At 46.6% G+C, this 12,671-nt stretch overlaps 1 protein-coding gene across 1 annotated transcript in view; it reads left to right on the top strand.

Moving 5' to 3' along the window:
- The window catches only part of SLC2A5 (solute carrier family 2 member 5), a 55,298-nt gene that overhangs the window by 29,550 nt on the left and 13,077 nt on the right, over positions 1-12,671 (top strand). Inside the window, exons 2-5 of the mRNA XM_019639843.1 lie at positions 2,760-2,858; positions 3,379-3,539; positions 6,684-6,808; positions 10,665-10,817. Of these exons, the coding sequence (XP_019495388.1) occupies positions 2,760-2,858; positions 3,379-3,539; positions 6,684-6,808; positions 10,665-10,817 (538 nt within the window). The remainder of the gene's footprint in view (positions 1-2,759; positions 2,859-3,378; positions 3,540-6,683; positions 6,809-10,664; positions 10,818-12,671) is intronic.

The raw sequence follows: 12,671 nt of genomic DNA on the forward strand, positions 1-12,671 counted from the left end.
TTTTGTTCTTCAGTCTAGTTGTGGAGGATGTTGCTTCACTGGCCCAAGTTGGCACCATCATTGCGCTCTTCCCAGGTGAGGCAGATCAGTTGCCGGCTTCTGGACGGCCGCTCATGCTGGCTGCTGGCCACACACAGTAGCCCATGGCAACCCAGTGCAGCAGGGGCTGCAGCCTACACTGTCACTGGCAACTCATGGCAGCCCAGCTCCAGGTCGAGCTGTTGTTCACCATCTTAGCTGTGGAGGGCAGTGTCACTGGCCCTCATGTGGGTTCCAAACCAGGGCCCTCTGGCGTCCCAAGCCAGCTCTTAACCAACGCGCCACTCGGCTGGCCCAAAGCTGGCACTTCTTGGTGCTGCCACACCCACTCCCCTTACCCAAGCCCCCACCCTCTCTCAGTCACTTTCCTGACTCCCCTTTTTAACCACTCCTGTGGCTTTTCTTTGTAGCATTTACTACAGTTGTAGTTTAATTATCAAATGTGTATGCTCCCTGTTGGACCATAACCTTTTTGAGGGTAACTGTTTTGCTCACCAGACTGTAGTATGGGACCTAGAATAGAGTCAGCTGTCAATATTTCTTTGATGGACAAAGACATTTGGACCAGCAAGGTCAGTGAAAACCTACTCAGAATGTCTTCCTATTTTCACAGAGGGTAAGCCCTGACCCCTAGGGGTGCATAGACTGTGCCTATGGCTTGAATTCAAGGAGGAAGACAGACATGTGGAGTTGAATTGTGTGCGCTGTGCTTAGAGACCTACAGCCGGTGGTCTTGCTGATAATTTTCGCTGGGATCTCATAAAAGCAGTCAGGGAGCTGTCTGTTCATGCTGCCTGGTGGTATCCCCTCCCCCCCCCCCCCCCACCAATCCTGGCCACAAGCCCCTGGGACACCAGCCAGCTCTCCAGCTGAGCTTTCTAAGGACTTTAAACCTTAGGACCCATCAAAGCAGAGAGCGGTCAGGAGTTGCATCTGGCAGTATGAATGAAGCCTGAGGCATTTATAGTTAATCATTTACTGGGAAGAAAACTAGAAGAGGAGACATTTTTATTAACATTTTCTTCCTTCCCTTCCCTTCCTTCCTCCTTCCCTTCCCTTTCCCTTCTTTCTTTCCTTCCTTCCTTCCTTCCTTTCACAAAATTAAGCAATAGAATAGCTCTAAGGGAGGGATTTCTGTTTGGTTCCCCACTGTCTCCCTAGCACCCAGAACAATGCCTACTTCAGTGTAGGTGCTTAATATGTTGAATGAATGAATGAATGATTATCTAGAGCCCTTCAGATGGGAGGTGAGCTCAGTCTGCATGTCCTGTATCTCAGGTGGAGTGTGGGGGTTTAGAAAATATAGGGTGCTGTTGCAACAGACCCGGGACCCACATTTCCTCCTGGGCACTATCACCCACTCCCCCCACTTTTGTCCCTCACTGGCCCCAGAGGATCGTGAGGGCCGAGGACTGGAAATCAGAGCCTAACACTCCTTGGTAGGCTGCCTTGTCTGAGGCTTTTATCTTCCTTACCAGAAACTCCTTGTTGAATTAACCAATTGTTAGTTAGTGACGGGAGGAGAAGGGCGGAATTTCATTGGTGGCTTTGCTCTTGACCAGGCCTCCATGCAGGCCTGCCCCTGCTCTGTCCTTGGGCACCGTGACAAGGCAGGAGTGACCGCGGTTTCTCTGCCCGTTCTTCCCCTCACTTCTCTCAAGAGGTCCCCTTTAGATCAGGTGGGCACTACCCAGAGGAAGACAGAAACACCTCAGCTTGCCACTGGAGAGGTGTGCGGCGTGTGGCATGTAGCAGGGTACACGTGAATGAAGGTGCTTGAATGGCAGGTTTTGAGAGTCATACTCAGGCCCACCCCCGTCAGCGGATTCACCCTACAGCTAGCCGTTTCCATAATTCATCCTGGCAATAACTCTGAGGGACTGTTATTATCCTCATTCTAAAGATGAGGAAACTGAAAAGCGTGGCCGTTAAGCTAGAGAGGAGCAGTGGGCAAATTCAAGATGAGATCTATAGTTTCTGAGGGCAAAGCTCTTTCCACTTGTATTTTCCTTCCACTTTTCATTACTTTACTAGTGAATTCCCTCGTCCTGAAAGATTGTTTTCAATGAACGTTCGGTTTCCTCATGCATCAAAGGGGGATATTACCACAGAAGTGTGTCTGTGTTTAAGAGTCCCCAGAAATCTGTGCTTAGTTCCTCACTGTGCCTCTGCCTGTGACAGCAAAAACCCAGGGACTAAAGGAAATTAATCAGTGGCCCTAAATAATTTTTAAAAGTCCCATTTTTTTTCCTCTTTGACTTTTAGGGGTGTTTGTACTTAGGGTGGTGCTTGAGCACATTTGCTGCAGTTGGCAAATGCAGCTACATGACTGGGATGCCATGGATAGACATTAGATGGAGTGTTGGAGTAGCGGACCCTCCCGTGTCTTTCTGACCCAGGGGTTCTCAACTGGGGGCAGTTTCCCACCCAATCCGGGGGACAGTTAGCAACATCAGGAGATGTGTGGGTTGTCACACATGGGGGAGGGGTGTTCCTACAATGCACACAGGACAGCCCCCCATAACAAAAAATTATCTGGCCCCAAGTGCTACGGTTCAGAAAGCCTGTCCTAACCAGAGGTCGGAGAGGGCAGGTTTCAAGATAGGGGGCCGCTGAAAGACCACGGATCTTCAGGTTCAATTCCGTCTTTCTACAAGACTTTGAAGTAACTTGGAGACCAGGCTACTTCCTGACCTAAGCCATGGTCTCTCCTCCCGCAGAAGCTGACCCTTGTGCTTGGCCTGGCGACGCTGATAGCTGCCTTTGGGTCCTCCTTCCAGTATGGGTACAATGTGGCTGCTATTAACTCCCCTGCTGAGGTAGGTCGCTGTGGTGAGTGAGACGCAGCCCCCAGGAAACAGGGAGGTGGGTTTGGGGCAGCCCGAGGGCCTGGGTGTGGCTGCCAGAGTGAGACAGCATACCCACGGGGGGGACACACAATGGGTCCTCAAGCGAAGGGAGAGGGAAACGCCCACAAGACACAGTGCAGGTCCTCAGGCCTGGCTGGACACAGGGTGGGCAGGTCTCTGATCTTGTAATCTATGGAGGAGTCTGGAGAGGAGGGATCACCCAGCAGACTGGAAGACTGGAGTCGTGGCAGTCACTCCAGGTGTTAGAAACAGCCTGGGCAGTTTGCCTATCAGAGGCCTGACGGCCCTCCCCGGGGTGCCCCCTGCTCATTGCTGTCCATACAGCTTTGTCCTCACTCCCTTTCTTCCACTTAATAATGTCTGTAGCTATGTGCCCAGTTTATCCACATTGTTGGCCCAACCGCTTGCATTGCTCTTGCTGCAAAACCACGTCAAATTGTTTTGGTGTTTGTTTCGCTTTGTTCTCCAGTTCATGAAAGAATTTTATAATGAGACCTACTATGATAGAACCAGCGATTACCTGAGCGACTTTTCCTTGGCATTGCTGTGGTCTGTTTCTGTGTCCATGTTCCCCTTCGGAGGCTTCATCGGATCCCTCGTGGTTGGTGTCTTGGTGAATAAGCTTGGCAGGTAAGGTAAGGCGAATTTTCAACTCCATGAAACTCATAGACCCCATCAGGCTTTAAAACATAGGCCTAAAGCTAGAAGTCCTATTGTAAGACTAGGCGATAACTGCTGCGATGATATCTGTGTTCTAATGTGGTCTTCAGACCAGACATTGACCAAGTATTTGGGGACTTAGGCAAGGTCTTAGGTCTAGAAGTGGAGGTGCCAGGTCTCTGGCTCTGGGGTGGACATGGGAAGAGCAGATGGCTTCAGAGATCAGGATTCACTCCTGCTCTCTCTGCTATCTTGCCTTGAAGGTGTTTTGTTTTTGTTTTTTACCCAAGCCAAAACCAAGTTCTCTCTCTCTTTTTTTTTTTTTTTTTGCCTTTAGAAGAGTCAAACACCAGAAGCCGTGGCCAAGATGTCAGTCCCAATATAGATCATAGTATAGTGTTCTTGAACTCTGCTTCCTAAACAAACATAAACTAACTTCTTTGTCCTTTTTCTTTGAGATCAAGTAATATGCAACATTTAACCCACATTAAATTCCCGTGAAACTCTGAAATGGCTGAGATTATCAGGCACTTCCGTGTGAAACTGTGTGGTCCCAGGGCGACTCTCTCTGTGAGTGCAGTGAATGAAGCACTGTGTAACTTAACCCCAGATTACACAGCTAAGAGGAAATTTCACTTCTGAGCCTGTGCAAGCAACGTGCACACTGTACTCTGTTATACCGGGCAAATATCTTCTCAATCTGTTGCTTTATTTTTTAATCATTTGTATAGTCTTATCTTTTTTACACAAATTTTTTAATTGTTCAAGTGGTCAAATTTATGGGTTTTGCTTTTTGTGTCTTAAGACAGCCTTTTCCTCCCAGAGTCATGACAATAGTATTCTTTAATAAAAAAACAGATAATTTAACAATTTTGTTTTTCCCAGATAGAGCTGGAATTTTATTTTGTATGTGGGTGGGTGGTGAGAGAAAGCAATTTTTTTCTCCATGTGAAAAGTCCATTGTTCTTAAATTTATCTTAGTTATTCATGTTCCTTTAGTCTTCTGTGTTCACTTTTAAATCAGTTTATCAAAACCCCTAACAAAAAGGTTCTGCTTGACATTGCTTTGGATTTATAATTTGAGGAAAACTGACACCCTTACACTGTTGAATCTTCCCCATTCATGAGCAAGCAAGGGCTAATTTATTGATCCTGGGGTTCCTTCTATGTCTTTGCATTCAGTTCTAGAAAATTTTCAACCATCACTTCTACAAATATCCCTCCTCCATTTTCTATATTCTTTCTTCTAGAATATAGAAGTGCTCCTGCATGTCCTGTTGTTGCCCTATTGCCTTCTTTAAAAAATTATTTTTAAAAAACTGTGGTAAAATATATATAGCACAAAATGTCCCACTTTAAACATTTTTTAAGTGTACAGGCTATTGGCATTAAGTACATTCACATTGTTGTGCAGCTGCCACCACCATCCATCTCCATAACTTTTCATCTTGCAAAGTTGCCACTGTCCCCATTAAACCACTCCCCATTCCCCCTACCNCACCCCCGCCCTTGGCATCCACCATCCGACTTTCTGTCTCTGTGAATTTGACTACTTCTAGACTTGTACGAGTGGAATCTTACAAGATTTGTCCTTTTGTGACTAGGCTATCTCACTTATCATAATGTCATTAAGGTGCCATCCATGTTTTGCAAGTGACAGAGTTTCCTTTCTTTTAAAGGCTGAATGACATTTTATTGTATGAATATACCATGTGTTTACCCATTCATCCATCAATGGACATTTGGGTTGCTTCTACCTTTTGGCTATTGTGAATAATGATATGATAATCCGCCATGTCTTTATCTTTCATATTTCCCATTCTCCCTCTCTCTGTAATTTCCTCAGGTCTATCTTCCTATTCATTAATTTTCTCCTCAGCTGTAATTCACCTACTAAGTTTTTTATTTCAATGGCTCAATTTTTTATTACAAGAAGTTCTATTTATTTGTTTTTAAAATCCATCTTTTTGTTTGTTTGTTTTGCTATTGTTTTGGAGAGTGTTTATTTTACATCGTTTCTGGTTCTTACTTAGTACCATTTTAATTCCTTATTTTATGACACTGATCGTTGGAAACATTTTGTAGCCTCTGTCTAATCCTATAGTGGAAGCGGTGCTGTTTGTATGTGCAGCCTCTTGAACAGGGCGGGCTGTTTCGCAGGAGTTGTAATGGTGGGGCTCTATCACTGCAGGGCCTCCTGAGGACTCGGGGGTTGGGGGAGCGATGTGAGGGCCTCTCCAGAGGAGTTTCCCTTTGCCTTTGTTAGGCTTCCCGGGGCACAAGTCCACCTCTAGTCTTATTCATGGCTTAAATGGGAATACTTTTTTTTTTTTTTAAAGATTGTATTGGGGAATTGGGGAAGGGGAACAGACAAGTTGTTGTCCTTCAATCTTAGTTGTGGAGGGCGCAGCTAGCTCAGCTCCAAGTCCAGTTGCCATCAGGTTGCCTGTCGGCAGCTCGCGGTCACTCAGCTCAAGGTGCTGTCTTCAGTCTTAGTTGCGGGTGGGCATAGCCCATCATCCCATGCGGGAGTTGAACCGGCGACCCTGTTGCTCGGAGCTCGCGCTCTTAACCAACGGAGCCACTCAGCTGGCCCCGGGAATACTTTTTAAGCTTGATTAAATTTGATGTTTGTTATAGGTTTTTAGGAGATATCACTTTTGTCAGCTTACATAATTTCCCTCTATTTATAGTTTGTTAAGGTTGTTTTTTTTTTTAAATCATAATAAGTATCCAATTTTATGGACTTCTTTTGTTGCTTCAATTGATAATCTTATATTTTCCCCCAGCATAATCTTTAATATGATGTCTTTAACATTGAAATTTTTTTTTTTCATGTGCTGTAGAATCCAATCTGCTAATATTTCATTTAGGACTTTTGCATCTATGTTGATAAGTGAGGTTGGCTCACACTTTTCTTCTAATGTCCTCACCCAGTTTGGGTTTCAAGATCACAGAAAACTCATGCTAGTTGATGATTGCAAAAACCTTTTACTGTCTTCCTGTGTGCTGTATACACTATTACTGCTGTCACCAAATAGACACTTGGTGAACATTTGCCAAACACGTGACTGAATCCTTAGGCCAAACTAGTTGATGTTTTATCCTTTGCAGAAAAGGGGCTTTGCTGTTGAACAATGTCTTTTCCATCGTGCCTGCCATCTTAATGGGATCAAGCGAAGTTTCCAAGTCATTTGAGATGATCATCTTGTCCAGACTTTTGGTGGGAATATGTGCAGGTAAACAACACCACACTGCGATGCCATCCTGTGACTTAGAAAAGTCAAGAGAAGGGAGAACGGGTGCCGGAGTCTGAACCAATCTGGGGTCTCTGAAGCACATAGATTCGAGCTGTTCCTCTGCCTCTGCGGTGGATGATGCTTAGGCCCCTACGTTAGTCTGATGTGCAGACAGGGACAGACCTTCCCTTTGATGGTTCCTGGGAAGAAAGCTGTTCTTTGAAAGACTGAAATGCAGACTCTTAGGTTCAGAAAGGTCCTTCCAATCTAATCCTTTATCTCAGTGTTTTCTAAACAGCAGGTGGGACCAGTTAGTGGGTGGTGATATCTGTTTAGTGAGCAGCATTTCTCCCTTCCTTCCTTCCTTCCTTCCTTCCTTCCTTCCTTCCTTCCTTCCTTCCTTCTTTCCTTCCTTCCTTTCATAAACTGTGTCATAGGTAGTAAAGGCAAGAGTCGTCTTTTGGAACTTTCATTTCAGTTACTGATCTGTGTACGTATGTGAGAACTGGCTGCATCGTGAGATGTATTTCTGTAGCTTTTACTGTGGGTCGTGCTCAAAAAAGCTTGAGAAACATCCAGACATATGAATCCCTCTCCCTGGAAGGAGTTAATGATCGCCACCTTGCAACTTTTATAACAGAATTTAAGTTTGCAAAAGGCTTGTCATGGGTTCTACTTTACTTATTCCTTCAACGCCCGCCTGCTGAGGAGGGTAAGGCCCTGCCTGAGGTCCCTCCCTGGTAAACCCTGTCACTGGGTTGCAGACTCTCCTAAGTTATGCTGCCCGGCTGTGTACTTCGTACTTCGGTGACTGTAGAAAACTCTCCATAATTGCTTCAGACTGAAGAGACGTGGGTAAAGCCCTGCTGTGGCCTTCTCTTGAGTTGGTGTGATTTGTAGGCAGTATTTCCCAGGGCCGGTCAAGGCAAGTGAGATGCCCAGATGTAGAGTAAGGAGGTGCCTGCTCCTGTGGCCGTGCACCTGCAGCGTGCGCACCCGAGGGTACGTGCCCCCACAAACACTGCCCCCTGGGTGCCTCACTTGTCTGCTTCACCAGGCCCTGGCATTGCCAAGTGACTCTCAGTTTTTCCTTCCAAAACGGGGATAGGGACAAGCAGATGATTTGGCTGGATGTCAGCAAAGCTGAAGTTAAGTGACAGCAGTGGAGACGCCAGGGAGACTGGTGTTAGGAGAAATGGCGAGGAACTGCAGGGCTGGGGACAAAAAGAGGAAAACGAGATTCCTGAAGACAGAAGAGGCCATTTCCAGGAGAGCACAACAGGCCCCTTGGCGAGCATCACTGAGTACTCGCTTTCCCTGAGAGCACCCGGACGGGTCCCTCCCATCTTGGCCTGGGGCCACCTTGGCTGTTCCCTTCAGAGGGGCTCAGCTTTAAGAAAAACTGGTGATTCATAAACATTGTCAGCAGTGAGCAGGTGCAGCCACTTTTCTATTGGCCATCCAAAATTCAGAGTTAGTTCCAACAGTAAAATATTAGGCTCCAATAGATAATAGTTCCCAGCCTATGCTCTTAAGTAAGCATTACTTTAAGTCAGTGGTTCTCATACTTTTGGGCCTCAGGACCCATTTATGCTCTTAAAATTACTGAGGGCTCCAAAGAGTTTTTGCTCGTATGGATTCTATTAGATCAACGTTTACCATATTAGAAATCGCAACCAAGAAATGCATTAATTCATTTAAAAATTGCAAAAAGCCTATTACATGTCTTTATGAAAATAACTGTATTTTCTAAAGCAAAAAATTTAGTGAGAAAGATGGCGTTGCTTTACATTTTTGCAAATGTTTTTGATGTCTTGCTTCATAGAGGACAGCTAATTCTCAAACCCGCGTCTGTGTTCTGGTTGTGTAGCCTCCGGAACACCCCACTGTGTGCTTATGAGAGACCAAAAATGCAAATAACATCTTAGGATTGTTTTGAAAATATTTTTGATCTCACTGACCCTCTGAAAAGGTGTCAGGAACTCCCTGGGTCCTCAGGTCATGTTTGGAGAACACTGGCGGAGGCATCATCCATTTGCAATGAATTCTTTCCCACGTCTGAAAAAGTCAGGAAAGTGTATAATCAAGCTCCTTAGACATCCTACAAATGAAGCAAACAACAGTTCTGACAAAGGGGATGAGAGAGAAACCTGACTTGGACTTCAAGGTGCTCAATTGAAGTTTACTGGCTTGCCCTTGGTCAACTCCTTGGCAAGGACACCGAATGCTTTCTCTGAAGGAATTTAAACTCTAAAAGCCACTTGCTCTGACTCTGGTGTCAGAACCGACAGGCAGGGGTTGTCCCGTGGAGTCCTTCTGAAGACAAAGCAGAGATTGCTTTCCACCTACATGAAGGGAATCCCATCTCGTCACAAACCGTCTGGTATTTCACTCTTCAACGTTGTTCTTTCTTTTAACTTTTTTTTTTTATTATTAGTTTCAGGTGTACAAAACAACGTAGTGATTAGACATTTCCACACCTCACAATGTGATAACCCCAACAAGTCTACTACCCCTCTGACGCCGTATGTAGCTGTTACAATACCGTTGACTATATTCCCTGTGCTGCACTTTACATCCTGTGACTATGTATTTTTTTAATTATAGTTGACAGTATTATTTTATATTAGTTTCAGGTGTACAGTGCAGTGGTTAGACATAGTGTCAGATGGGTACTAGACTTATCGGGAGGATCACTTCAATGTTTTTCTTAATCAAGGTGAGAGTCCTTGCCATTAAGATGCAGCCAGGGCCTGAGTGGTGACCATGGAGCCTGTACATTGAGGGTCTCTGCTTCCTCCACAGCCTTTTGGGCACTGGGCCCATAGGGTGCCCCCACCAAGACACCTAAGTGCTGCTCTAAAGACTGTGCCTCTTTGCTCTGAAAATTGGAAACAATCTGTATTAATGAACAGTGATGTCTCTTTTTAAATACTAAGCAGAGATACCCTTGGGCAGAATTGCAAAGCTTGGAAACTTGGCCTCCTGTTCCCTCCTATTTCAGTGTCATCAAATGCCCTCCCATTACCAGCAGTCTAACCTCCACTCACCTTGACTTCATTTCCTCGCCGTCTCCCCATGGTCAGAGCCTCGCTCTCAGACCCCCACCTCTTCCTGAGCCTCAGCTTGACTCTTGGGAGGCTGGACTAGTGACAACCCATCTGACCTCCCTCCAAGATTCCCAGCCTCTCCCTGGGCTTTGAGGAGAAGTAAATGGGATAATATATGTGCCAAAACTTCAGAACCTGTAAAATTAATTCTGTCTGTTCATAAGGGGATCAGATGCCATTAGGATGGGAAAATTTACGTGTTTAAGTATTGGAGATCCAGAAGTCGTCTGGGCATTACAGAAATTCCCAATAGCAGTTATCCTACAATTTAAGTTTTCAATGCTTATTGATAAATATAATTTGTGCTTCAAAGTCTACGAAGTATCTGGGCTTTGGTTTATTATATAATACACTGTCTCCGAAGGTCATGCTGGTGGGCAGGGGTCGTTGGCCTCTCTTTTCCCCCAAGGAGCAAGAGAGGAGAGTGTCTAGACTACACCTGGGCTTCTCTCTGAGCTCAAGCCTCTTAGGAGGGAAGGCCTGAAGTCAGGCTGGCCTGTGTCCCCAGGTGACACCAGTCAAGAAGCAGTGGCACCTGTCCATGAAATTTTTTTGGTCAGACAATTTTATCTTTCCTTAAAGTTTAACATTCTGAGAATTGAAAGAGATGTTTGCTTATGCCTGCAGTTTTGAGAAAGTTTCGGCCCAACTAATGTGATTGCTGAGTAAGAATAAGCGTGTTTGAAGACACAGCTTGTCCCTGCCAGGCTGTTTTCTGATGGTGTTCTTCTTTCAACCTCATCTAGGTCTGTCTTCCAATGTTGTCCCTATGTACTTAGGGGAACTGGCCCCTAAGAACCTGAGGGGCGCTCTAGGGGTGGTGCCCCAACTCTTCATCACTGTTGGCATCCTCGTGGCCCAGATCTTCGGTCTCCGGAGTCTCCTAGCAACTGAGACAGGTAAGTTCAGATGCCTCCGGGCCCCCAGCCCTCCCTCTGCTCCCGCTGGGCATTTCTGTGAGCTGATCTTTTCTCTCGAATCAGCTGGCTGTCCTTGCGGACCCCCCCACACTGCCCTGACCCCACAGTTGGTGATGACAGATGGGCTGACATTTTCTGGTCCCTCTTAGGACATGGCTTTGAGTGAGCAGGAAGCGCCATTATCTGACTTTCTCTTAGCCTGATGGTGGCTATCCACACGGGGCAGGGGGCATGGTAATGGTGGCCACCAGTGTGCCAAGCCCTGTGTTCAGAGCTTCTCCTGGAGCAGTTCACTTGAGCCTCCCAGCAGCACCACTGCCCACGGGGCTCTGTATTATCCCATTCCACAGACCAGGAAAGAAGGTCACTCAGCCTGGCCCCTGTGGGTGAGGTGGTGAGTCACAGGGCTGCCCAGACTCTGACTCCGGAGCCACACCCCCTTCCCTAAGAGCCGGGGGCCTGGCACATAGTAGGTGCACAGTAACTCATAGACCACTGTTTTTAAGTGTCCTCTCCTTTCTTTGTCGTGGGTCTCGAACCTCTGAAAGGGAAATCACCATTAATAACACCTGTGAAAACATATAAAGTACCTCTTGCAGGCCAGGTACGAGGTTTTTTTTATTAATCCATTTAGCCCTCCAAACAACCCTATGAAGCATATACTGTTATTATACCCATTTTACAGATGTTGAACCTGAGGAAAAGAGCGGTTGAATAACACATTCAAGGTCTCACACAAGCGCAGGTAGCTCAGGCCTAGGTCCATGTTTAACCACCACTCTTTCCCATATTTCAGTCCCCCTCTTAGGGGACGGGGACCAGGAGTGAGCGTGCTAGGCTCCTGTCCCCCTGTGATGGGGTGTAAACAACCAACAGGACCCAGAACAATCGGCCGAGCCCTGGCATCTGTGAAGTGCTCTATGGTATGCAGGAGGGAGTGATGGTTCCGTCGGGAACGGGGGGCCTCAGAAAGGATCTGCACTTGTGGGGAGCAGGACCAGCATTCCAGACGTGGGCAGAGTGTGTGAAAGTGGGAAAGTTCCCTGTGCACTCAGGGAACTGCAAATGTCGTGGACGTCATTTTGTCCCCCACATCCTTCACTGAGAGTTCCACCAGCAGCACCCTTCCCCTGGCCAGCGTGTGGAGGGCAGGGCTTGGCCTTAGTCAATGTGAACCTCCAGCGTAGCTCCTGGCACGTAATAATCACTCAAAGAACAAGGAAGGAAAGAAGGAAGGAAGGGAGGAACGGAGGGAGGGCAGACCAGAAGAGAATAACATCAGAGAAGTCTCCGGAAGGAGGTGGCAGTCACAGGGCAAAGATTGCAAAGAAGTCAGGGAGTCACGATTGAAACACGGAGCCTGGGTATGGCCGTTCAAGGTCTCCGAGGAGGGTTTCTGTGTAGGGGTGAGGGTGGGGGCCAGGGGACAGCAGGGACCCGAGTGGGAAGTAAGTGCACACTTGCTCTCGGCTGTGCAGGGTGATTGAAGCAGGAGCCAGCATTCACTAGGCCTTGGGTTCAGATCAAGGGACAGGACAAGGTCGGGAAGATGAGGGTCCAGCCTGTACAGTGGTGGGCAGGCCAGCAGTTGAACTTAACATTGCATGATACCTGTTTTCTTGAAGAGCGATGGGGTTATGGGATGAGAGAAAGGTTCAGAGGTTGAAACGTGACTTGAAAGTCTAAATGAGGGTGTTCTTCATTTATTTCTTTTCCATTACAGTGGTTGGAATCTATTTTGTAAGAGACCAGTGAGAAGTCACTGGTTGTCAAGTGGTCATCGCCATAACTTTGACTAAGAATATAACACATAGTTCAAGCACCCAGGCTTCA

This window comes from Hipposideros armiger, unplaced genomic scaffold, assembly GCF_001890085.2.
Source record: "Hipposideros armiger isolate ML-2016 unplaced genomic scaffold, ASM189008v1 scaffold_46, whole genome shotgun sequence".
NCBI classification, from domain to species: Eukaryota; Metazoa; Chordata; class Mammalia; order Chiroptera; family Hipposideridae; genus Hipposideros; species Hipposideros armiger.